The sequence below is a fragment of the Loxodonta africana genome, chromosome 7 (assembly GCF_030014295.1).
Source record: "Loxodonta africana isolate mLoxAfr1 chromosome 7, mLoxAfr1.hap2, whole genome shotgun sequence".
NCBI classification, from domain to species: domain Eukaryota; kingdom Metazoa; phylum Chordata; class Mammalia; order Proboscidea; family Elephantidae; genus Loxodonta; species Loxodonta africana.
Genome location: NC_087348.1, coordinates 119,622,795 through 119,649,654, shown reverse-complemented (window position 1 = coordinate 119,649,654; position 26,860 = coordinate 119,622,795). Strand labels below are relative to the sequence as shown.

At 37.7% G+C, this 26,860-nt stretch overlaps 1 protein-coding gene across 1 annotated transcript in view; it reads right to left on the bottom strand.

Moving 5' to 3' along the window:
• The window catches only part of CNTN5 (contactin 5), a 577,721-nt gene that overhangs the window by 356,628 nt on the left and 194,233 nt on the right, over positions 1-26,860 (bottom strand). Inside the window, exon 6 of the mRNA XM_064289547.1 lies at positions 11,582-11,684. Coding sequence (XP_064145617.1) covers positions 11,582-11,684 — 103 coding nt within the window. The remainder of the gene's footprint in view (positions 1-11,581; positions 11,685-26,860) is intronic.

Sequence of the window (26,860 nt, the reverse complement as noted above, 5' to 3'; positions counted from 1 at the left end):
CCCAAGCTGATTCAAAAGTAATAGATTTGAACAATAGCTTGGCAGATGAAATAGAAAGGATTGAACTTGAAGGGTTTTCAATAGATGACATATTAGATACAAGGTTTTGGGGAGATCAATGATGATTACAATATTTTAAGATGGAATGCTTGGATATTAGAATTAGGGAATAGGAGATGTCAAGGGTGGCATATAATAAGTCAAATTTGATCATGACATACTCAAATTGAAAGTTATCGAAATAACACAAAAAATTTGAAATGCATAAACTAATAATGGTATGCATATTACCAATGCTTGGTACTTAAATTTCAAATTTGGTATCAAGTCACTCAAAGAATTGATTGTGAAAATATTTTACCATTCTAAATTCATATTTTTCTAGTGGACAAGTTATGTCGCTACCTTTACTCAACCAGTACCAATACGTTAAGAAGGACCGTATGATGAGTATGTCTAATTCATAATACAATAATTCAGTAAGACACGTACCACTTAAGTGTCTGTGTACTATGATAGACTTGAAAATTAAGTGTTGTCATCAAACATATCAGTTAGAATAAAACCTGAAAGGAAGAGATCCTAGAATGTTTGTTGTTAAATAAATCAGTATCAAAGCAGTACTTTTATGGGTGTATGTCATTTTTAGAAGAGATAACCACTGGGCAAAAATTTAAATCTCTAGGGTAAGACTTAACGGGAATTTGTGGGTAATTATTACATAAAGGTTAAAGATATCCTAGACTGTGAGAGTTCTAAATGAGAAACTAAGTCCAGAGAGAATAAAGGATTTGCCTAAATTCACTCCTATTTTTAATCCATTGAGAGTAAAAGATGTTATTGGAATCCAAGTGAGATATGGGAACCATCTAGTATAGGTAGAAGTTCATTTTTAAATATACTGAGATTGGGTTAAAATTCTTTAACTTTTTTGTTGTTATTGTTCTGGTCATTGCACGTTCAGATGCCAAGATTATGTATCTGGTCAAATTTTGCAGGAGAAAGAGGGATAAGTAGAATGAAGATAGAAACTCATGGTGACTATATTGATTCCTCATATCCTCTTTATGAATCTTAGCAGTATATCAGGTTAAACTTCCACAATCAACATTGTGGAAAAAGATAGTCCATGAAAACCCCAAGGATATTCACCCAAAATAAATCAGTATAAAACTGATCCAAGTAAAATTCTGTCATTTTGGGATTATCTCTTGCTTTATGTCTTTGGTGTTTTGACTCGTATACCAATATCCCTGTCAATCACTGAGATACCAAAGTGCATCCTGGAAAATCTTTGCTATGATAAAGTGGAAATTACTGTTAGCAACAGAAAAATGGTGTGGTAAACTGAGGAAAGCATCAGTTTTAGAATCTGTAGATCTAGCTCTTAGTCTTGTCTCTATTGCTTGCTTGCTGTGGGGCCAAGGCACATGAATGTAGTTTCTCTGCTTAAAAAGGCATATTAAATCATCCTAAGAAAGCCCTGGAAAAGTTCAAAATATGATTCCAGTTAACTGTGACTCCAAATGTGAATAATAAATTGGTTCTCTTTCCTAGAAATATATAATGCCTCTGAGCACAAAAATAAATGCATAAATAAAACACTCCCTATTGACATGATGAAGGAGTGCTGAAAATGTAAAGAGCATCAAAGGAAGAGACATCAAACCACTAGTCTGAGTAGCATGACCATATGTCTTGGTCTAGCACTTCTTTGCAGTCTCTGTTTCCCATTTATGAATTGATATTGGACTATGTGATCTCTGAAGATCTTTTAGCACCCACATCCTTTGGGCACCACCTGAAATGAGGACGTGTCCTTTGGTCTCAACAACACTAAAACAATCGATAGCTCACAAGAGTCATTTTTTTGACTCACATGTACCACTTACCTGTGAGACCTAAACATCCATTGATTCCTAGGCCAGTGACTGACTCCTATCCCCAGCTCTTCTGTCAATCTCATGATTAAGTAATTTGATTTTAGTTTGATAGACAAATGCCACACAACTCCAATTTATTTTTAATTCTTACAGCCCTTAGTGACTGGCAGTTCCAAATAAACAGTATTAATAAATCACCAATCTGTAACTAAAGAGCAGGTTCTTTTAGAAACGTTTACTGGTTGCAGACTGGGAATTCTCAGAGGAATGTTTGCCATTCTCACAGTTACAATGGGACAGAAGAGCAGCCGTTCGAGACAGCTCAACTAAGGACTGAGGAAACATAAAACTACAGCAAAAATGACTTTATGGCTGGTGTTTCTTATATGCAATGATCATGCAAAAAAAGAAGTAAAAAACCAAACAAACTTAATGCCCTGGTTCCCTAATAGGCATTTGACGGAGTATAATAAAAGGTGATTTGTAAATGCTATCTGAAAGAGAGATAAGCAGGAACTAGAAAGGGCAGGAAATTGAATGTCTCCTTCCCTCTCACCTCTATACCAGGTTTCAGAGGAGCCTGGAAAGGTCATTCACGTAATTATTACAGCAACTGGTTCAAGGCCTTTTGAGCACAGCTGATCTGATTGTGTATTAATGGCTGCAAAAGTAAGATAAGGACCATGTAAAGTAAAAAAAAATATATATATATATGTATAAATCTGCCTGTAACATTATTAGCAGGCAGGATTATCATGGTAGATAAACCGGTGTTGCTTTATAGCATATGGCTTTTTTATTACAGAATAACCCCAGGTTTGCCCTTGTGAACGTGGTCATTTAAGCATCAGTGACCAAATTTTACTTCTTTGTTGTTGGTGGCTATATGACATATCTAGTGATCTTTCTGGGGTCTGCGAAAAGTCACATGGTAAAATGAAACCTGCCAGGAAACTGTAGCTAATGTAATGTGGTCAGAATTTTCAGGGCAAAGACATGTGAAAGGTGTTTGGAGGCATCTGTCAGACCAAACCAAATTTAATATTGTTGTCTCCTGCCACCAAAGGTTGACTGCATTGTTCACAACTGAATTCAATGTGGTACACATATTCAGTGCTTGCAGCATCCAAGGATACTTTAGAGATCCAAACATTTAAACCAGCGGACCCACTGGGGCAGGCTAAATGGTAAAATGTAGGTGGCCATACAATTCCAAAGATAAGAAATTGGGTGTCAAGAAAAGCAGGGATGATGTAACAGAGTAGTGGCATTTGTCCTAGGCTTTGAATACTGAACAGGATTACAGCAGCCAAATATTCCAGACTAAGGAAAGAGGGTTACAGAGCCACAGAAGTGCAAAATCGTGTGTGACTGAGTTATACGAAGGGAGTGGTTGATTTACTAGGTGGGTTCGAAAATGTAAAGTGGAGCTTTATGCACTCAGCTCCATGTTTCTATGCCCTGCTTTGTGACTCTGGGTCTTTGACTTTGAAGACCCCTTTTCTGCTCAGCCAGCTGGCTCCCTGTTGGACACTGCCATCAGGGGGTGCTGGAGGGAGCCTTCAAGGCTAGATGAAAAAGAAATAACACACTCCTTGTTTTTGCCCAATGTGTTTCGTACAGACTTCTTGTGGAGCAGTGGGTATGAATGAGCTCAGCTGCTAACCAAAAGGTTAGTAGTCTCAATCACCCAGGCTCTCCTTGGAAACCCTATGGGGCAGCTCTACTCTGTCCTATGGGTTTGCTATGAGTCGACTTCAGAGCAGTGGGTTTGGTTTTGGGCTTCTTGCCTACTTCAGATATCTGAGAACGGCACCAAGCAGACCTTGTTTTCCGTAGCAGGGACAGAATCCGGCTTGCAGTTTTTCCACTTGCAGGATCAGTTTCATTGCATCCTACATCAGAGACCCTAACACACGCTGGCTGCTGCCCCCTGCTCCTAGGTCCGGCTCTCAGGTACCTCTGGGCTTCTATTTTTCAGTAATTCTAATTCTCTTTGTTTTACCTAGGGGTAGTAGCTGCTTCCTGCAGTTGATATCTCTTTATGCTTTAAAGTTCTCATTTTATCTTTTGGTTATCTAGTTAATAACTTTATATCTAATTGACAATTCCTTACCTTAATGGCTATTGATGATAATAAACCCACTGCCACTGAGTTGCTTCCAAGTCATAGCGGCTCTTAGGACAGAGCAGAACTGCCCCATAGAGTTTCCAAGGAATGGCTGGTGGATTCAAACTACTGACCTTTCGGTTAGCAGTTGAGCTCTTAATCACTACACTTACTATATGTCAGACACTGTCCTTTCAATATATTAAACCCACTGCCACAAAGTTGATTCCAACCCATAGTGACCCTATAGGACACAGCAGAACTGCCTCACAGGTTTTGCAAAGCTATACTCTTTATGGAAGCAGACTGCCACATCTTTTTCCCGTGGAGTGGCTGGTAGGCTCAAATTGTTGACCTTTCTGATAGCAGCGAGTGCTTAACCACTGTACCACCAAGGCTCCTCACAATTATTCTCATTTCAGAAATGATGATTCAGAGACACGAGTTAACTAAATTGCCCAAGGCCACGGACTCAGTTATCAAGGGTTTGAGCAGAGATTCAAATCCAGGCAGTCTAGCTCCAGAAAAAAAGAGTCTTACTTTAATCACAACACTTTATCTATTTCTCTAGCTTTTCTGTTATTCTAAGGTATTTAGATTTTTTTTATACACAAAATTATGAATTAAAAACTTAAATTAGAAAATGACTTGGTAAACTTCTTAGGAAAATTATTTTTGCTGCAGATAAAGAATGAGCTGGATCAGGGAAAGATAACACGAATGGAGGAAAAGGACGTCTGGCCAAAAAATAAGAAGGCATGGCCAAAGAACTAGGAGGAGGACAGGCATTATTTGCTGTCAGGGAATTAAAAGGGGAAAAAGAGCCTTTGTATCTCTACAGTACCCAGAGTAAGGGTGAGCACATTTAGGCGCATAATAAATGTTAGTTGAACATCATTACAGGGACTATCAAAGGGAGTAAACTAGATATGAATAAAGAGATTTCTGACCTTCACCAAGGACCAAACGGAGGTGAGACAACAAGAGAAAGGTTTGACTCCCTGTTCCAGGAACCCAGAAAGCAGATAGTTGGATAGCAAAGTAAGTAGAAACTCAAGGGGGGAAAATGTGGATTATTCATGGAATCCTAATTGAAACAGCTCTATGAGGGCTCCAGATTAGTAGATGAGCCATAGAGCTAGGAAGAATGTCATACTCTGCAGGAACAGGAGAGATGGAGGGACAGGGGGTTATGAGGATGACCAAGGTTGACATCTGAGAGTGACAAATCCAGAGCAAGTAAAGGATATGTAGTTATGGTCAGAGATGGGAGGTAGGAGTCTGAGATTAGAACTGAATTTCTTCTTGTAGGCAAGACTTAAAAAACAGCACAAGCAGTTGAAAATGTCATCAACTTTCAGTTACATACCACATTTAGAAAGAACCATGGAAAGGAAATACTTATTGGGGCCCTAAGGGATTCCTTACTTGCATTGTCCTTTGACTCCTTTTCTCGCACTTCCACTCAGAAACATTGTGTCCAGTGTATAAAAGCAGAACTGAGAAATATCATAGACGCTTTCCTCCCTAACTAAGGTCTCTCTGGGCTGAATGCTAAGTGAGAAAAGACAACACTCTTTATCTCTACTTCCTGTACATGCCATCGACCACTTTAAAATGTTATGTAAATTACAGTCACCAAGAGGCAGCTAATTAAGTCTGCCTGGCACTATCCTTTTACTCTTAATATTCAGTCCTAGTGTGGGTGGATGAGCAGCCAGCAAAAGAGAATGTTTAAAACTGTCATTTCCAACTGTGACCTCGACCATTTCTCTCCTTTCAGGGAACATTACATCTAAATTATTAGAAGACAAGTGGCTATTATTATATTCTTAAAGCAGTGCAGAGAAAGAGCTTCTTCTGCCTCTCCTGATAAGCCATTCTCAACTTTTTGTCAAGAACCTCTATATTACATCCAATCTAACTCTGCTAGTTTAATTCCATACTGTTGGAATTCTGCTCAGACCCACCCCCCTTTGTTGAAACAGGAGAGCAGCTTCTGAGCAATCTTTTGATAACAACCCTCCATATTTTTAAAACAGCCTTTTTCTTTTCAAAGCAATTGATTCCCTCCCCTCTCTTTTTTACATTTCCCAAAGCTTTATATACCTTTGTGTCCTTGTGGATCCTCCTTAAGCATTTCCCATTTTTTTCTGGGGAAAAAAATGCCTGTATAGAATTGACCAATACAAATATACCACATCACGGTTACTTCATGTGGTAAGTTCTGTACTTAGTATTGTGCAAATCTATTTTATGGGAGATTTCTAGGAGTATAACTAGTACACTCTTATTCTGTTCTGTCCCAGTAATCTATTGAGAAATCATTTGATTTTTGGTAAATTCAGATTCAAGCTGGGGTTTCTTTGGAAGAAACCTTGCAGCTGATAGCTTTCCTATTGATTTTTTACTTAACTTCAAATTAGGTAGGCTGGTGAACTTGGGTGGTGTCAAAAGATAATACAATTCGATAACATAAAATCTTTTATCTTCTGCTATTTTCATTTAAGACTACAGAAGACACATAAGCTTATATGTTTTAAAATTATTTTTGCAAATGTGACAGCGTAATTAAGTTATAGGAACTGAACACTTTTGGGGACAGATGTAGATCACTTAGATTACTTTTCAACAGGAGTAGAAAACAGTATGTGACCAATGGAATGGTATTATGACATGTTTGGGAAATATTCTTTAACAATCAGAGAAATCTTTTAGTATGACCTAGAAAGGTTCATAGGATCATGTCATGGGTCAGAGAAAATGCAAAAGGCAGAACATCTGCCATTTGGTAGTTTGATTTCAGATTAAAGTTGGAATAAAAAAGAGGGGGAGTAAATATCTCTAGAGATAGTTTGACGGTTGGGAGGATAGCTTGGTCAGAGTGTGAAACTGCTGCTTATGTAAAGACTAGAGGTGGACTCCAGAGAATGTGATGCTAGATTCAGCTTCATGAATCTAGCATTCAGATCCCATTTCAGTATAAAGAAAGAATGGAATATTTTTTAGAAGACAGGCTAGGACCTTTCATTATAAAATCCTTGGCAGTTAGTATAATGTCTGGCACACAGTTGGCTCTCAGTATCATCAGACCTATATTCAGGTCTAGGTTTGTTCAAAGTAATTTGTTGTTAGGTGCTGTTGAATCGGTTCCAACTCACAGTGACCCTCTGTACAACAGAACGAAACACTGCCAGGTCCTGCGCCATTCTCATGGTCATTGTTATGCTTGAGCCCAATGTTGTAGCCACTGTGTCAATCCATCTCGTTGAGGATCTTCCTCTTTTTCAAAGTACTTTTGTGCATTTGAAATTATGACACGAGCAATACAAAGGCCACCACTTGCTTTTTAGCAACTCTGCATCAACGAATGGATTACTTTTCCTTCCAAGAGGAAGGTTTTTGATTCTGTAAATAACATGATAAAAATGATGATTTCTGGTAGGATGTCTGAAATGTTCCAGTAGGGGTAGGAGGAGGCAAGATTGAAACAGTAAAATGTTGTACTCATAATCATCTCTTTATTTGTCATTGAAGCCAGTATTATATCAAATATTTGTGACATGTATTTTTCACTTTGTCCTTCACCCTAGCCTTAACTGTGATAAATCTTTCTCATTCTTACCCTTACCCCAATCCAAAAAAAATTAAACGAAAGAAAGAAACTATCCTATGGGGCAATAGATCAAGTGAGGCTTTTGGGTTTGTTGTGTTAAATAGTAAGAGTGACTTGAGCATAATATTAAGCCTTGAGAATAAAATCAAAACAGAGGGAGAAATTGTAGGTCTCAGAGAAAGAGATACTTGATGAAGTGAAGTGAGAATAGGCAGGAAAAGGTAGGGTCAAGGGTACAAGTATAAATTTGAACTAAAGTAGGAGGTGATGAGTGGTATGGGGTAGATGTTGATGACTTTCTTTGAAAGGACATGTTAGTCAAAAGGCTTTGTGAATAAGGAAGTTATTACTATCTGCTAACAACAAAGATTTGATTGGATTAAATATGCAGTGCTTCTGAGTTCATTCTTTCATTCAATAATATTTCCTGAGTGCCATCTATGTGTCAGGCACTCTGGTAGGCACTAGGACTACACAGGTAAAGAATACGGTCATGATTCCTACCCTCATGGAGCTTAAGCCCTGATGATGGGGACTATGCTGGTTATTCTGTTTGCCTCCCTTGCCTACAACCTACCTCTTCAAAATCCATCCCCCCCGACTCCGCCCTGATTTATGAACTGTATTTTCTGGGCATGCAGGATGGCTTCTGGTTGGCTTCTGCCATGGGAACCACCAGAGGAGATCAGAAAGATTGAGGAAAAATGTCTGGATATGAATTCCCTGATTCTTTCCTCATCTGTGTACTTATAATGGCTGTGTATCTTCACAGCTACAATAACTACAGCTTCTGGTGGGAGCTCTCTGCCTACTCCTTGTCTCCAGTTTTCTCTGATTCTGGTAACATTGCCTGCTATCCCTTGCTCTTTCAGGCTTAAGTATGAAAATGACTTCCTACTATCACTTATCTCTGAGTGCCTCAGCTTCTCATTTTGGTTCTCTTCACCTCGTTCACAAATCTATAAGTCGTCATTTCTCCGAACTCTTTTGAACCATATGAGTAGGATCCTTTTCCCAGACAGATACTGATTGATACAGAGACTTTAAAAAAAAAAAAAAAAAAACAGAGAAATGCATAGGTAAAATTAATTAAAATTGTGCTAAAGATTATGATAATAATGGATTTGAATTAGATAAATTGATCGCAAATGGCTCTTTGTTGTTGGGTGCTGTCGAGTTGATTTCAACTCAGAGAAACCCCATATGACACAGTAGAACTGCCCCCATAGGGTTTTCTAGGCTTCAGTATTCACAGGATCAGATCTCCAGGTCTTTCCTCTGTAGAGCTTCTGGGTTATCATTGCACTACCAGGGCTCCTTAGGGAGATGATATTTAAGTTGAGGCCAGAGATAAGAGGGAGCCAGCATGGAAAGAACAGAGGAAAAGTGTCCCAGATAGAGAGGACAGCAAACGTCATGAGGTAGAGAAGGCTTGACCTGCTTCATGCCAGAATTTGGTTGTAACATTCAGTGAGGAACATTTTGTTAAAACACTCTATGAGGACAGACTGAATGGGGAAGAATCAGCAAGATCTTAGTAGCAAGAACTTAACCAATCTCTAGTGGCAAGTACTAAAAGTTCTCAGAACAAGCAAAGGCCCACCAGAGTGCTGTGTAGTCATTAAATAAATGGAGAAACAGCTCAGGTGAGCTGTGGGAACTAAGCAGATGCTTGGGTATTAATTTGAAATGGCTGTGATCATGTCAGGAAGTAATAATGATCTATTCCACATGAAAAAAAAAACTACAAAGGCATAAATGCATATAAAGATGTTATTTCTCTGCTTTTATTTACTTTACCAGGATGGCAGGTAGATCTCTTCATGACACAAGTCTTTTTCATAATTGTGACATTTCACAGAAAAGATACCAGATGAACAATAGACCTACTTGACTGATATTATCTGTCTTCCTTATCCTCAATCTACGGCCCACGTCCTTTTTGTAGGGGAGCAAAGAAGCAGTGAAAAAGTTGAAGGAAAATAAAGTATTAATAAAAGATAATAAATGACTTCACTGATGGATCCTATCTAGAATCAAAGGAACTATAAGGATTAATTTACTAAGCATATTTCAAGGCTTTCAAAAGCAAACACAACTGACTTATTAATAAGCCTGCCTGGGGAAATATCCTGTAATATATGTTTTTTGCCTGTTTAAATCTAGTTCTTTAATTTGTTTTACAATATGACCTTCCTTTGTTTGTGGCTTTAGTACAAATTCTGGCATTTAAGAAATGTTTAACTGCAGGATATACTAAAAAGTTTGGTATCAAGCCAAGATAAATTCTTTTTGTCAGAATTGATCTTTCTGTTTGGGACTTTTTAAGACATATGTGACACCATAACATGGGCCTATGATGAAATATAAGAATTTTAAGGTAATATTTAATTTTATGCATTTAAGTATTATGTTAAGGAGCCCTGGTGGCACTGTGGTTAAGTGCTCTGCTGCTAACCAAAAAGTCAGCGGTTTGAACCTACTAGTCACTGTGCAGGAGAAAGATGTGGCAGTCTGTTTCTGTAAAGATTACAGCCTTGGAAACCCTACAGGGCAGTTCTACTCTGTCCTACAGGGTCACTATGAGTCAGAGTTGGCTTGACGGCAGCAGGTTTGGTTTGGGTTTAACTACTATCTTTGGTTTTAGAAAGCTTCCTCAGATATTTTCCCAAGCATCTCCTAGATGAATTTTAAGCTCTTGAAATATACATCTACTTACGGGTGTCTTTTGCTTAAAAGATGGGCCACACAATTTATTATGCTTTTAGTCTAGTATGATGCTGGTTCTACTTAGATTTGAGTAGAATTGCAAATATGTTATCTTAATCAGTTTTGAAATGAGAAAACATGATACTAAGCACATCTCTTAAACCTCCACTTACCAGCTAAGTTTTTCATCTTTACTAATATTTTCCACATCCATAGCTACCTACCTATTGCCGTCAAGCTGATTCTGACTCATAGCGACCCTATAGCACAGAGTAGTAGTGCCCCATAGGGTTTCCAAGGAGCAGGTGGTGAATCTGAACTGCTGACCTTTTGGTTAGCAGCTGTAGCTCTTAATCACTGTCCATCAGGGTTCCAACCATCCATAGCCTAAAAAAGACCTACCTTAATAAGCACATTTATGTAGTATGTACTTTTTCTCCAAATAATTTATGGTTAGAGTGTGGGGGTTACCTCGTAACTGAAGTAGCATGACTGGAACTCTGATAGAGATACATTTATGCAAATTCTAATTATATAGTCTAGAAAGAACCCTGAGGTTTTACTCTAAAAACAACAATACTCTGTTTAAAATGAATCATAACACTGTAATCAAATACAATAAAAATCCCATTCCTTCCCCTACTCCCAGTGTCCACACTGCAACTGTCATTGACAAGTGACTACATGTCATGGGATTTAAGCTCTCATAAATAGAATCTTTAAGTACAGCAGGCACTGTACTGTGATAGAAATCATCTTTCTAATTTGGAGAACGATTACGTGTCATACATATTGAAAGCTGGGCTACCATTTTATCACTATTTCAGAAGATACCAAAGTAACAAATTGGCTCATTATAACTATTATTCTTATGATTTTTATATTTTTGCTTATTGCATCTTATCAGAATCTACCTCATCCTTTTATCCCCCTTTCATTTACATCATTGCAGAATGAAGCTTAGGGATGAGATGTAAATTTTAGGACAAGCAGGTAAAAAGATGTAAAGTTCTTTTATTTAGAGATGTTTCCTTTATGTTAAAATAGCAAAATTATGTATATTATTGTCCATAGAAATGACTAGGAAGAGGACTATAACTGATTACTCCATCAATTCCCTTTTACTTCTCTTTTAAAAAATAAATATCCACAAAGGAGATTCTGGGAACATGAAACCTAGCAAAATAAATGATCCATCCAAAAATAAGATAGGCCACTTTTTAATAAACAATTGTGTCTAATTATGGAAGAATATGTACTTACTTGCCAAGCGCAAAGCACTCCATCTTAACAGTAGTTCCCTTAGCAGCTGTAACCGTGAAAGGAAAATGGACCTCAATTTTCGGCTCATATTCTCCCATCACACCTGGGAAATAAAAAAATCATCCTTAAACATAAAATGAATGCCACAATTTATTTCTAATTCCAGAGATGTTACACTGAAAATCACTGTCGTTTGGTCTTTTAATGTCTGTTTCAAAAAAGAAAAAAAAAACCAAACCCATTGCCATCGAGTCATTTCCAATTCATACCAACCCTATAGGATGGAGTAGAACTGCCCCATAGGGTTTCCAAGGAGCAGCTGATAGATTCAAACTGCTGACCTTTTGGTTAGCAGCACATCTCTTTAACCAATGTGCTACCAGGGCTCCAATGTCTGTTTAATGACTGCTAATTTTTTTTATGCATTGAAATATGAAGTACACTTAAGCTCAATCATTTTGATGAAATCCTAGTCTTCCCCTAAGGGCTAGATTGCATGTATGTTCAATAAAATTTGAGTAATAATTATAGAAAATGTTAATCAACACCAGAAGTTCAGCTGCTGATTATTCTCTGAAGGAAATAATTAATCAAGAACATCTCCACTGATATTTTAAAAATAAGAAACAATATCAGAACTTCCTTAAAAAACAAAAAAATTCACTGCCAAATAAATGAATATCCATTTATTAAGTCAGCATATATTTATTGAATAGCTGTAATATGCAACACATTGTGGTGGGCATTATAGGGATTACAAAGATAAATCAGCCATGGACTGTGCTCTCAAGCACTCAATAAGAATACAGGCACACCTTGTTTTATTGCAGATACTGTGTGTTTTACAAATTGAAGGTTTGTGGCAACCTTGTGTTGAGCATGACTATAGGTGCAATTTTTCTAACAGCACGAACTCACTTTGTGTCTCTGTGTCACATTTTGGTAATTCTCACACTATTTCAAGCTTTTATGTTATAATTATATCTCTTATGGAGATCTGTGATCAATGGTCTTGATGTTACTATTGTAATCATTTTGATGTGCCACGAACCACACCCATATAAGACAGCGAACTTAACCAATTAACGTTGTATGTGTTCCGACTGCTCCACCAACTAGCTGTTTCCCTGTCTCTCTCCCTTTCTTCAGGCCTCCCATATCCCTGAGACACAACAATATTGAAAGTAGGCCAATTAATAAACCTATAATGTCCTCTAAGTGTTCCTTTCACGGTTACACGTTAAACCAAAAGCTAAAAATGATTAAGCTTAGTGGGAAGGCATGTTGAAAGCTGAGACAGGCTGAAAACTAGGCCTCTTGCACCAAGTAGTTAGCTAAGTTGTGAATGCAAAGGAAAAGTTCTTGAAGGAAATTAAAAGTGCTACTCCAGTGAACACACACATGATAAGAAAGTGAAACTTACTGTTGATATGGATAAAGATTTTGTGGTTTAAATAAAAGATCAAATCAGCCACAACATTCCCTTAAGCTAAAGCCTAAACCAGTGCAAGGCCTTAACTCTCTTCAATTCTATGAGAGACGTGAGGAAGCTGCAGAAAAAAAGTTTGGTCCATGAGTCTTAGGGAAAGAAGCTCTCTCCATAATATAAAAGTACAAGGTGCAGGTAGCAAGTGCTGTTGTAAAAGCTTCAGCAAGTTATCCAGAAGATCTAGCTGAGATAATTGATGAGGGTGGCTACACTGAGCAACAAATTTTCAGTGTAGACAAAACACCCTAACATTGGAAGAAGAGGCCATCTAGGACTTTCATAGCTAGAGAGAAGTCAATGCCTGGCTTCAAAGCTTCGAAGCTGACTCTCTTGTAAGGGTCTAATGGAGCTGGTGGTGACTTTAAGTTGAAGCCAATGCTGATTTACCACTTCGAAAATCCTAGGGCCCTTAAGAATTACACCAAATCTACTCTGCCTATGGTCTATAAATGGAACACCAAAGCCTGAAAGACAGCACATCTGTTTACAACATGATTTACTGAATATTTTAAGCCCACTGTTGAGACCTCCTGCCCAGAAAAAAAGATTCTTTTCAAAATATTACAGCTCATTACCAATGCATCTGGTCACTCAAGATCTCTGATGGAGATGTACAAGGAGATTACTGTTGTTTTCATGCCTGCTATCCCAACATCCATTTTGCAGCCCGTGGATCAAGGAGTAATTTTGACTTGCAAGTCTTATCATTTAAGAAATACTTTTTTGTAAGGCTGTAACTGCCATAGATAGTGATTTTCCTGATGGATCTAGGAACAGTAAATTGAAAACTTTCTTGAAAAAGATTCAACATTCCAGGTGCCATTATGAATATTTGTGATTAATGGAACCCAAAAACTCAATGGAAGGAGGTCAAAATATCAACATTAACAGGAGTTTGGAAGGAGTTGATTCCAACCCTCCTGTATAACTTTGAGGGGTTCAAGACTTCAGTGAAGGAAGTAACTACAGATGTGGTGGAAACAGCAAGAGAGCTAGAATTACAAGTGGAGCCTGAAGATGTGATTAAACTGCTGTAATCTCATGAAAAAGCTTTAATGAATGATGAGTTGCTTCTTATGGATGAGCAAAGAAAGTGATTTCTTGAGGTGGAATCTACTCCTGGTGAAGATCCTGTGAACACTGTTGAAATGACAATGAAAGATTTGGAATATTACATAAAATTAGTTGATAAAACAGTAGCAGGGTTTGAGAGGAATCACTTCAATTTTTAAAGCAGTTCTACTGTGAGTAAAATGCTATCACACAGCATCACGTGCTACAGAGAAATCTTTCGTGAAAGGAGGAGTCAATGTGGCAAATTTCATGGTTGTCTGATTTTAAGAAATTGCCACAGCCACCCCAGCCTTCAACAACTACCGCCCTGATCAGTCAGCATCCATCAACATCAAGGCAAGACCCTCCACCAGCAAAAAGATTACAACTCACTGAAGGCTCAGATAATGTTTGGCATTTTTTAGCAATAATTATTTTTAAATGAAAGTGTGTACATTTTTTAATACATAATGTTATTGCACACTTAATAGACTACAGTATAGTGTAAGCATAATTTTTATATGCACTGGAAGACCAAAAAAAATTTGTGTGATTCACTTTATTACAGCATTTACTTTATTGTGGTGGTCTGGAACCAAACCCACAGTATCTCTGAGGTATGTCTGTATTCTTAAAGACAGAAACAGCATATCCTCAAGTATGGAGAAGAGCTAAGTATCTAAATAACTGTAATGCAAGACAGGAAGTGATCAGTGCCATGAACGAGGTATCCCTAAAATAGTATGTCTGCTTGAAAGGAAGGGACAAACATTGTAGCTATCGGAAAGATTTAATGGGGGAGATGGTGTTTTAATTGGCATTGTAAGAATAACTAGGATTTGGAAAGGTGTGAAAAAGTGGGGAAAAGAAGCAAATGGAACTGCAGGAACAAAGCCAAACAGGAAATTACCAGAAATAGTACTATTAATTCTTCTGGCACATTGATCTTTGAGTGGAAGTAATAGTAAGTATATTAGAAAATATAGATGGAGGCCAAAGCATAGAGGGCCTTGATTATAGGGGCAAGGCATTTGGACTTTAATTTGTAAGTAATTTGGAGCCATTGTGGACTTTGAATAGGGAATTGGCATTATGCTGAGATGTATATACTGGAATTAGAGCAGAGACAGGTAAATCAATTAGGGGATTATTTCAATAGTTTAAAAGAAGCAATAAACGCTTGAACTCGATTTATGGGAATAAAAAAGAGTAAAGGCAGTAATGGGAAAAACCCAGCAACAATTGAATTGACAACACTTGGCACACATGGGATGCTGGGGATAAGGGTGTTGGCAGTGTCAATAATGACACTAAGCTTTCTGGCCGGGGGGGTAGGTGATGTCAATAAAACAAAAAAAGGGATCAGCTTTAGGGGGAAAGCTGATTGCTTTTGTTTTAGCAGTATTGTGTTTGAAATATGAGAAAAATAGGAGAAAGTATCTAACCAAGTAGTACAAATGCAAAAATGAAGCTAGGCATGAGTTCTGGATAGGCAATACACACTTAGCATCATCATGTGGAGGGGATAGTTGAAGCCATGATTTTGGATGGAGCAATCCCCTGTTACCTGCCAAAAACAATGCACTAGCTAAGGGCTGGCCGATTCTGCTGCTAGTGCCATCAGGCAGCACTGGAGCTACAGAATTTTCTCTGAACAAATAATTTTTAGAAGCCTCCTATGTGTAAATCACTGTAGAAAGAATAACTATGATTTAGGGCACAGATGCTTCCCTGAGAAACATATTTTCACTATACTAATTCAATTTATATGCTGAGCAAATAATCTGAGAAGCTGGGCTATATGAAGAAGAACATGACATCACGATTGGAGGAAGACTCTTTAACAACCTGTGATATGCAGATGACATAACCCTGCTTGCTGAAAGTGAAAAGGACTTGAAGCACTTACTGATGATGATCAAAGACCACAGCGTTCAATATGGATTACACCTCCACACAAAGAAAACAAAAATCCTCACAACTGGACCAATAAGCAACATCATGGTAAAGGAGAAAAGGTTGACGTCGTCAAGGGTTTCATTTTACTTGGATCCATAACCAACGCCCATGGAAACAGCAGTTGAGAAATCAAATGGCTCATGGCAATGGGCAAATCTGGTGCAAAAGATCTCTTTAAAGTGTTAAAAATCAAAGATGTCACTTTAAGGACTAAGGTGCACCTGACCCAAGCCATGATGTTTTCAATTGCCTCGTATGCATTTGAAAGCTGTACAATGAATACAGAAGACTGAAGAAGAATTGGTGCCTTTGAATTATGGTGTTGGCAAAGAATATTGAATATACCATGGACTGCCAGAGGAAAGAATAGATCTTTCTTGGAAGAAGTACAGTCAGAATAAGCCTCAGAAACAAGGAAGGCGAGACTACATCTCACACACTTTGGACACGTTACCAGAAGAAGGACATCATGCTTGGTAGAGTGTCAGAAAAAATGAGGAAGACTCTCAACAAGAGGGATTTACACAGTGGCTGCAGCAATGGGCTGGAGCTTAACAACGATTGTGAGGATGGTGCAGGACTGCCCAGTGTTTGGTTTTGTTGTACGCAGGGTTGCTATGAGTTGGAGCTGACTTGATGGTACCAGCAACAACGACAATGAAAGTAAGATGCAGTGGAGGTGTAAAGGGAGAAAAGGTTACATAGGGAAGGAAAACCGTTATGAAGAATGTGGCATTTGAGATGAGCATTGAAGTAAAAATGGGAACAACTTAGAGAGTATTTATAAAGTTCACTGAGAATATGAAGGCTATCTTTCCTTTTGTGCTAGTTTTTTTTTTTTTTTTTTCTAAGCAATCTTCACAGAGAAAATATCACTCATGTTTTCATCAAAGAGACTGGGCTTCTAGACTAGACTCTGCTAATGACTGGACAGTACCATCTTTGACAGGTCAGCGATCTCTGTGATTTATTTTTCTAATATGTCAGCCTTAGCTAGCTGCTAAAGACCAGGCAGTGTTTCATTCTGTTGTAGATAGGGTCTTTACGAGTTGGAACCCACTCCACAGCACCTAACAACAACCATCTGCCGGCTGAGAGGACAGAAAGGGAATTACTACAAGTGTAATATCCTGCTTTAATGGGCTAATTCCTGCAATTGCTTCCTTGTGTAATGTTTGCAGCATATCAAGGGCCTGATACATGCCTCACTCAAAGCTGATGTTTAACCGTTTCTTTTCTATCTCTTTCTTTGTAATATTTTTTTCTCTTTTTATATCCCCACCCCTCCACACACACTTTCTAACTGTCTCTCTTTTATTTCTTCCTCCTGTCTTCTTCTTTTCCTATATCTCACCTATCTACCTGTATAGCAGAATTTGGTCTGTTAATGATACCTACAAACTCAACTGAGTTTATCCAGTGATGAAAGTTTACCTGTAATGTCCTCTTACTTGTATTCCTCCATAAGGTGCCTCCCAGACATTCTGTTCAGTAGCTACCTTTGAGTGTCCACCAGGAGCAAACACCACAGTCAGCTATGACCCCATTCACTCTAAAAATTGTTTCTGTAGTATTCCTGTTCCTTGTCTGTTAATCTAACCTAATAATTAAATCATATCTGATTCATCATGATACTTATTAAACTTAAGCTTATTAAAATTAACCCCCTTACTTGCAAGGGCCTCTGTGAGTTATGTAGAATGTTTTAGATGCAGCCAGGCTGCATTTAGGAAACATTTATATATAACCATTTCTAGAAAATTGTCTAAAGACAGCTCAGGAGAAATGAATCTGATTTCCAAAGCTTCAGTAATTTGTTTTATGTTTATATTCTAAACGGAGCCCTGGTGGTGGAGGGTTAAGTGCTCGCCTGCTTACAAAAAGGTCAGCAGTTCCTTGAAAACCTTATGGGGGCAGCTTTACTCCGTTATACTATGAGTCAGAATCGACTGGACGGCAATAAGTTTTTTTATATTAATACTTTCATATCTTTTTTGTTAAAGAGGGTTCTATAATTGTACAGGATTTCAGGCCCCTCAAAACCTGGATATGCCTCCAAATAATATCAAATTCCAATGGTATTGGCTAATAGGAGCTACACCTATGTCTTCCGTCTTTTCTTCTAAATAACACTTGTGAATTGAAAAAAGGCATTCTTTTATAGCTTCAATCCCTAAGAGTGACTCAAAGGATGAGCACTTCTGGTACTATGTGGAAAGTAATTTTTCCCAAAGAGAGGCTGCTGGTGTCCCTTAAATGATACTCACTATGTCTAAAGACATTGATAAGACTCACTCCAGGGCCCAAGAGTTTGTGGTTATTAAAAGTAAAATTTAAAGTTTTGAATCAAAGGTTTTAAGTTCTATTACTTAACTTAAGCTTCAACGAATTATAATGTTTTTATTTTTATTTTTTTTATTTCACTCTGACAGTGAGTATATAAGGACAAGTAAGAAAGCTCGTTAGATATATTTTGATAGTTAATAAATAATGGTATTCAGGGATTAAGTTTTGCCTTATATTTCATGGCATTATTAGAGGTAAAGCCGACTTCATTCTCTAGAACTAATCCTCTCTTTTTTTTCTTTTTTTAAAGATGAGAGAACTGAGAGTCAAAGGGTTAAGAACTTTATCCAACTTCCTATAGAAAGATTTTTGTCAGAGTTTGGCAAAAATAGCGGTTTTCTGGCTTCAAATCCAGAGCTATTTTTTTTCACTTCACTCTCTTGGGGAATTTCAACCACGGAGTATAACAGTCCAGCCATATCATACATGCTGCATCAATCATTGACTGTCTTGCTATATAGCTACTTGGTTTATTTCAGCTGAAATTTTAAATATCTCAAGTCATATGCAGGTTGGCTTTTAATTTCATTTGTTGAGCAGGGATAGATGGTCAAAGGAAAGGGAGATAGCCTCATAAGACACATAGTTGAAGATCAAAATATCGGGCTTGTCTCTTCAGTCAAGGTAGCTCTTTGACCCTTTGATTGCTCTTAGTATTGAGCTATCACTCAAGAGACACTTTAATGTGTCTTCATCTCTTTCCCCGTATCTGCCTCTCCTGGCTTACTTGGCTGCCCTACTTCAGAATTACATGCTATTAGAAGATGACCCCAAATTACCCTAATTACTAATAAACAGAAGCCTTCCAGCTGAGAGCACATTACTCTCCTTCTATGTCTTCATGGTTGTTGATTTTCTTATTTATTCCAATTACTTACAAAGTGCTAGGGTTTTTTTCCCTAAGTGGAATGCAATGTAGAACAGTTATTACTCCAAATATTGGAGAACAAAGAATCACTGACATCAGAAAAAAACTGGAAAATTTATCAAAATTTCAAGTTACAGGGTATAACTCCAAGCCCAGTGATGTAGAATCTTTAAAGGTAGGGCCTGGACTCTACCTTTGAATAGTTTTACTGGATCATTTTAAATTCAAAGTTGAACCTACCTTGACTCTGATTTTTATCACGTTACTTGACATTCTTAGAATTACAGTATAGTGGACTAACATACCTGAAAAAAATTACATAAGGAAGGCCTATAAGCATACTGCAATCTTTGGTGTCTTTCCCTAACAGTAGAGCAAATTGTATTTAACCTGTATACGCTGGTACTCTTGCCAGCTCCAGGTTTTCTTCTGAGTAGTTGGGCATCAGTCCTGAAGGGTCAGTGTCCACACTATAGTAGTTTTTAAATATTTCAAACGATACTCTAACACCCATAGAAATACTCATTTTTAGGGTGAAGAACTCATGTCCAATATAGCTTGAGAATTTGTCTTCCCTAATGAGGAAATGACTCAATGGCACCTAACAACAGCAAAAACAATGAGCTGGAAAGTTTTGATTGATCTTTTTTCTTATACCCAAATAATAGGTAATATTTTGTCTTCAACATCTTCATCAACTCAATACCTCTTGCTTGTCTTCCCAGAGCTGCAGCCATCTACCCAACCCTCCTTTTAGGAAATGTGTCTTCTGTATTCTCTAACCATGAGAGTTGAATGGGATCTTCCATCTTCCTACAAGATCTGCCTTCCTGGCTGTAGTTACTAACTTGCTGTTAATAACATGCGAGTCAGTGTAGAATTATGCTCTGGAAGGATTTCCATGGCTGATTTCTCAGAAGTACATCATCAGGCCTTTCTTCCCAGTAGCCTCTAGGTGGACGAAAACCTCCAACCTTTTGGTTAGCGGTGCATTAGCCATTGCACCACCAGCTAGATGATAAATAATATCTAGTGTTGTTATATCTTATTTCTCTTCTGTTAAGATGCTTAGGAATTGCTTGATAAATTTGCAGGAATGGTCGTTTGGAAAAATGATTTCAACAACCAGTAGGCATCTGATTTTATTTAGAGATAGCATTTGGAGTTAATATTATGTATACTTATTGCTCTCAGTGATTACATATCGGTTAATTGAGTACACAATGTATGTAATGAAGATGTACCTGGGATAAGCATAAAGGCCCTATGCACTAAGGCCTAGTTTGCTCATTTTGTATTTTACACATTAAAATGTATAGAAATCACTTAATGAAATGTTTTAGGATTTTCTTTTAATTCATAAGAAATATATGTGATATCAGAGTTCCCTATATTCTCATTTTATAATAATTAAGTCTCAAGAGCTGTTTCATTTGTAATTATTTTTCTTACAGTCTTCTAGAATCAGAATATAAATGAGTTATTGTATTATGTAAGCTTCTTGGTAAAGAAATGAAAGGGCAAATAAATAATAAAAATAACAAATAACAATATTAACTACAAAATTGAAAACAGGGAAGAAAGGAAATGGTTGAATAATGATATCACACTTAGAGACATACTATGTGTGAAGCAAGTCACTGTACTTATTCCCTCAGGATATTTTATCTATGATTCTTAGATTTGCTATTGTTGTTAGGTGCTGTTGAGTATCAGTTCTGACTCAGCTACTCTATGTACAACAGAAGAAAACACCGTCCAGTCCTACGCCACCCACACAATTGTTGTTATGTTTGAGCTCATTGTTGCAGCCACTGTGTCAATCCATCTCATTGAGGGTCTTCCTCTTTTTCGCTGACCCTCTACTTTACCAAGCATGATGTCCTTCTATAGGAGTTGGTCCCTCCTGATAACATGTTCAGAGTACATGAACAAAGTTTGGCCATCCTGACTTCCAAGGAGCACTCTGGCTGTATTTCTTGCAAACCAGATTTGTTCATTCTTCTGGCAGTTCGTGGCATATACAATATTCTTCGCCAACACCATAATTCAAAGGCATGAATTTTTCCTCAGTCTTCTGTATTCGTTGCTCAGCTTTTGCATGGATATGAGGTGACTGTAAATATCATGGCTTGAATCAGATGCACTTTAGTCCTCAAAGTGTCATCTTTGTTTTTTAATACTATAAAGAAGTCTTTTACAGCAGATTTGTCAATGCAATGCATTGCTAAATTTCATGACTCCTGGTAGCTCTGGTGGCGCGGTGGTTAAGAGTTCGGCTTCTAACCAAAAGGTCGGCCTTTTGAATCCACCAGTCACTTATTGGAACCCCTTTGGGACAGTTCCACTCGGTCCTATAGGGTCTCTATGAGTCAAACTACTTGATGGCAATGGGTTCAGTTTTGGGTCACTTCCACGGGCATTGATTTGGATCCAAGTTAAATGAAATTCTTGACAATGTCAGTCTTTTCTCCATAAATCATGACGTTGCTTATTGGTCCACTTGTGAGAATTTTTCTTTTTCTATGTTGAGGTGTAATCCATACTGAAGGCTGTAGTCTTTGATCTTCATCAATAAGTCCTTCAAGTATTCTCTGCTTTCAATAAGCAAGGTTGTGTTATCTGCATATTGCAGGTTGTTAATGACTCTTCCACCAATCCTGATGCTGCATTCTTCTTCAGGTAGTCCAGTTTCTCAGATTATTTGCTCAGCATACAGACTGAATAAGTATGGTGAAGGGATGCACCGCTGATACACACCTTTCTTGATTTTAAACTATACAGTGACCCCTTGTTCTGTTCTGTTTGAACAACTGCTTCTTGGTCTAAGTACAGGTTCCTCATGATCACAATTAAGTGTCCTGGAATTCCCATTCTTTGCAATGTTATCCGTAATTTGTTATGATCCACACAGTTGAACGCCTTTGCATAGTCAATAACTATGCAAAAACACAGGTAAACAACTTTCTGGTATTCTCTGCTTTCAGCCAGCGTCCATCTGACATTAGCAATGATACCCCTCATTCCACATCCTCTTCTGAGTCTGGCAGTTCCCTGTCGGTGTAGTGTTGCAACTGCTTTTGAATGATCTTCAGGAAAATTTTACTTGTGTGTAATATTAATGATATTGTTTGATAATTTGTGCATTCTGTTGGATCACCTTGCTTTGGAATTGGCACAAATGTCAATCTCTTCCAGTCAGCTGGCCAGGTAGCTGTCTTCCAAATTTCTTGGGATAGATAAGCGAGCACTTTTAGTGCTGCATCCATTTGTTGAAACATCTCAATTGGTAGTCTGTCAATTCCTGGAGCCTTGTTTTTCAGCAATGCCTTCAGTGCAGCTTGGACTTCTTCCCTCAGTACCATTAGTTCTTGATCACATGCTACCTTCTGAAATGACTGAATATTGACCAATTATTTCTGGTATGGTGACTCTGTGTTTTTCTTTCATCTGCTTTTGATGCTTCCTGCATCATTCAATATTTTGCCCATGGCGGGGGGAAAACCCCATTGCTGTCAAGCCGATTCCAAGTCATAGTGACCCAGAGTAGAACTGTCCCATAGGGCTTCCAAGGAGTGCCTGGTGGATTTGAACTGCCAAATTTTTGGTTAACAGCTTAACACTTAACTACTATACCACAAGGGAATCCTTCAAAATTGTAACTCAAGGCTTGAATTTTTTCTTCAGTTTTTTCATCTTGAAAAATGCAGAGCCTGTTGTTTCCTTTTATTTTTCTAACATGTTTGCACATTTCATTATAATATTTAATTTTGTCTTCTCAAGTTGCCCTTTGAAATGTCCTGTTCAGCTGTTTTACTTCATCTTTTCTTCCTTTCCCTTTAGTTACTCTACGTTCAAGGGCAAGTTTCAGATTCTCTTCTGACATCCATTTTGGTCTTTTCTTTCTTCCCTGTCTTTTTAATAACCTCTTGCTTTCTTCATGTAAGACATTCTTGATGTCGTTCCACAACTTGTCTGGTCTTTGGTCATTAGTGTTCAATGCGTCAAATCTATTCTTGTGATGATCTTTAAATTCAGGTGGGATAGACTCAAGGTCATGTTTTGGCTCTTGTGGACTGGTTTTAATTTTCTTCAGCTTCAGCTTGAACTTGCTTATGAGCAATTGATGGTCTGTTTTACAGTTGGCTCCTGGCCTTGTTCTGACTGATGATATTAAGCTTTTTCATCATACCTTTCCACAGATGTAGTTAATTTGATTCCTGTATTTTCCACCCAGCAGGGCCACATGTGCAGTCACCGTTTATGCTATTGAAAAAGGTATTTGCAGTGAAGAAGTCATTGGTCTTGCAAAATTCTATCAAGCAATCTCCAGTGTCATTTCTACCACCAAGGCTGTGTTTTCCAACTACCAATCCTTCTTCTTTGTTTCCCACTTTTACATTCTAATCACCATTAATTATCAATGCGTCTTGATTGAATGTTTGATCAATTTCAGACAGCAGAATTTGGTAAAAATCTTGAATTTCCTCATCTTTGGCATTACTGGTTGGTGCATAAATTTGAATAATAGTTGTATTAACTGGTCTTCTTTGTAGGCATATGGATATTATCCTATCACTGGCAGCATTGTACTTCAGAATAGATCTTAAAAATGTTCTTTTTGATGATGAATTCCTGGCATAGCAGACCATATCATTATCTGATTCAAAATGGCCAATACCAGTCCATTTCAGCTCACTAATGCCTAGGAAACCCTGGTGGCATAGTAGTTAAGTGCTATGGCTGCTAACCAAAGGGTCAGCAGTTTGAATCCACCAGGAGCTCCTTGGAAACTCTATGGGGCACTTCTACTCTGTCCTATAGGGTTGCTATGAGTCCACATCGACTCGACAGCACTAGGTTTGGTTTTTGGTTTTGCTTAATGCCTAGGATATTGATGTTTATGCATTGCATTCAATTTTTGATGACTTCCAATTTTTCTAGATTCATAACTCATACATTCCACATTCCGATTATTAACGGATGTTCATAGCTGTCTTTTCTCATTTTGAGTCATGCCACATCAGCAAATGAATTTCCTGAAAGCTTGACTCTATCCAAGTTGTAAAGGTCAACTCTACTTTGAGGAGGCAGTTCTTCCCAAGTCATATTTTGAGTGCCTTCCAACCATAGATAAATGATACCAAATCCCAACTTCAGCCCTGCCTCTATTGAAACATTGATCCAGTAAGAGAACCTCTCTGCATTTCAGTTATCTCGTGTGAGAATGAGAGAGCTAATGTTCTTGTGAGTTTAGAAATCTAGTGGTATAACAACAACAACAACAAAAAAACTCATTGCCATCAAGTCAATTCCAAATATTGCACATTAATAGATTCCTCTTTCCCTACTGTATTCAAATAAATGTAATACTAATAATTTTTCAAAATTTTAATCATTTAGAAAAGTGTCTTGGTGGCTTCTTTTTAATTCCTTAAAGTACCATTGATAGGTACTAATTTTATAAGCCAGATAGATAGACAACATATTGTTTTCTCAACTCAAGAAATATATATTACCCTGAATCATAGTTTTTTGAGATGAGACATTGTTATGTAAATAAAGAGCTCTAAGGCTCTCCTGAAAGAAGAAATAAATGACTTATGTTATCTTCAAATAAATGCACCATTATGATTATTATTTATATAGGGAGATTGAGAAAAACTAGAGAGATTTATTATTACAAGAAAATGTTTTTTCAACTAGTATATATATTCTGGAAATCAGAGAAGCCAGTAGATTTTTTCCCCTACCTAAGCATCAAGAATAGATTGATCAGGGACTGCTTCACACTGTAATTTCTTTCCCCTGATTACTGAACTTCAAGACTTATTTCCTTGCCACTATGATTTAGGGAAATACACACATCTCTCTCCACTATCACATGAGGGCTCACTCCTTATGTATCAATAACTTAGAAAAAAGTCTTATGAAAGTAAGACATGAAGAAAGCAACTACATTGTTTCCATGCAAACATATAAGCTCTCTAGCATTGAAACAACAAGCTCAAGAGAGTAAACTCAAAATTTGCTAACAGAGAGTAGAATATTCATTTTGAATTAGAAGTATGTTGAAACAGGATTATTGTGTTGTCTGTTTTTTGCAAAAGTAAATATGTTTGCTATTTTAATAAAATTCTATAAATAAATTAGACTATACAAACTTCTCTGTAAATATGTCCACAAAACCAAAAACATATTTAGATATATGGCTTCATAAATTCTTTACTCTTTACTTAAAACTCTTACTAGTGCTTTGGTTTGTTTTTGTTTTTTTTACTTAAGACTTTGACTTTGTGAAAAGAGTGTGTGTATGTGTGTGTCCATCTGTCTGTCTGCAGGTGTAGCAATAGCATAAACTTTCCTGTGCCCACCTTTTTAAAATAAAAAGTAAGAAAATTTTGGTAGCTGCATAATTTTAGCTTTTACAAGATACCACCAAGAATCTATGTGAAATAGTATCAGAACAACAGATCAAGTATTGAGTGGACTAAGGTCCTTATTTCAACAGCCAAAGATCCTTTTGGAAAGTTAGTATGATTGGGCCATTAGTGAATGATATATTGACTCCAATGAAACCAAAATAAAAATACAATGATTCCCAATGACAATGATAAATTTAATAGTAAAATACTTTGAAGATCTGTAAATAATCGTGTGAATATTCCACCCTGTGATAGTTAAGGCTATCTGTCAACTTGGCTAGGGCATGATCCTCAGCAGTTTGGCATATATTATGTAATCATCCTCCATTTTGTGATCTGAGGTGAGCAACCAATCAGTTGAAAGCCCAATTGGTCTAAAGCCAATCAGTTGAAAACCAATCAGCTTCCTTGGGGGTGTGGTCTACATCAAATATATACGGATGTTCTGGCAAAACTCTCTCTGGATCCTGCATCTGACTCATCCTCTAACCTCTGGTTCTTGGGACATGAGCCAACAGCCTGCCACCTGACCTGCCAATCTTTGAATTTGCCAGCTCCTATAACCCAGCGAGCCAAAAGCCTTCTGCCTGACCTGCCAATTTGGGGTTTATCAGCCCCTACAACCATGAGAGCCAGGAGAAGCCTCCAGCCTGATGCCTGACCCATGGATTTGAGGCTTGCTAGCCTCCACTTGCGTGAGCCATTTCCTTGAGATAAATCTTTCTCTCTGTCTCACTCACTCTCTCTCTTTCTATTTATCAAGTGAGTCAAAAAGCTGCTAGATCTGAGTGGGTCCCAGAATAAGAAAAGGCTCTACAGCAGGTTTAGGCTGCTGTGCAAGCTTCTCTGACAACTTGGGCCGTACCATACGGCTGATCCAATGATGCTTAAAGTGTCAGTGACAGATAGAGATGCTGTTTGGAATCTTTGGCAGGCTCATGTATTGGTGAATCAAAGCACAGACCCTTAGGATTTTTGAGCAAGGCCCTGCCATCCTCTGTAGATAACTAACTACTCTCATTTTGTGAAAGAGCTTTTGGCTTGTTACTAGGCCTTAGTATAGACTGAACATTTAACCATGAGCCACCAAGTCACCATGCAGCCTGTGCTGTCCATCATGAACCAGGTGTTGTCTGACT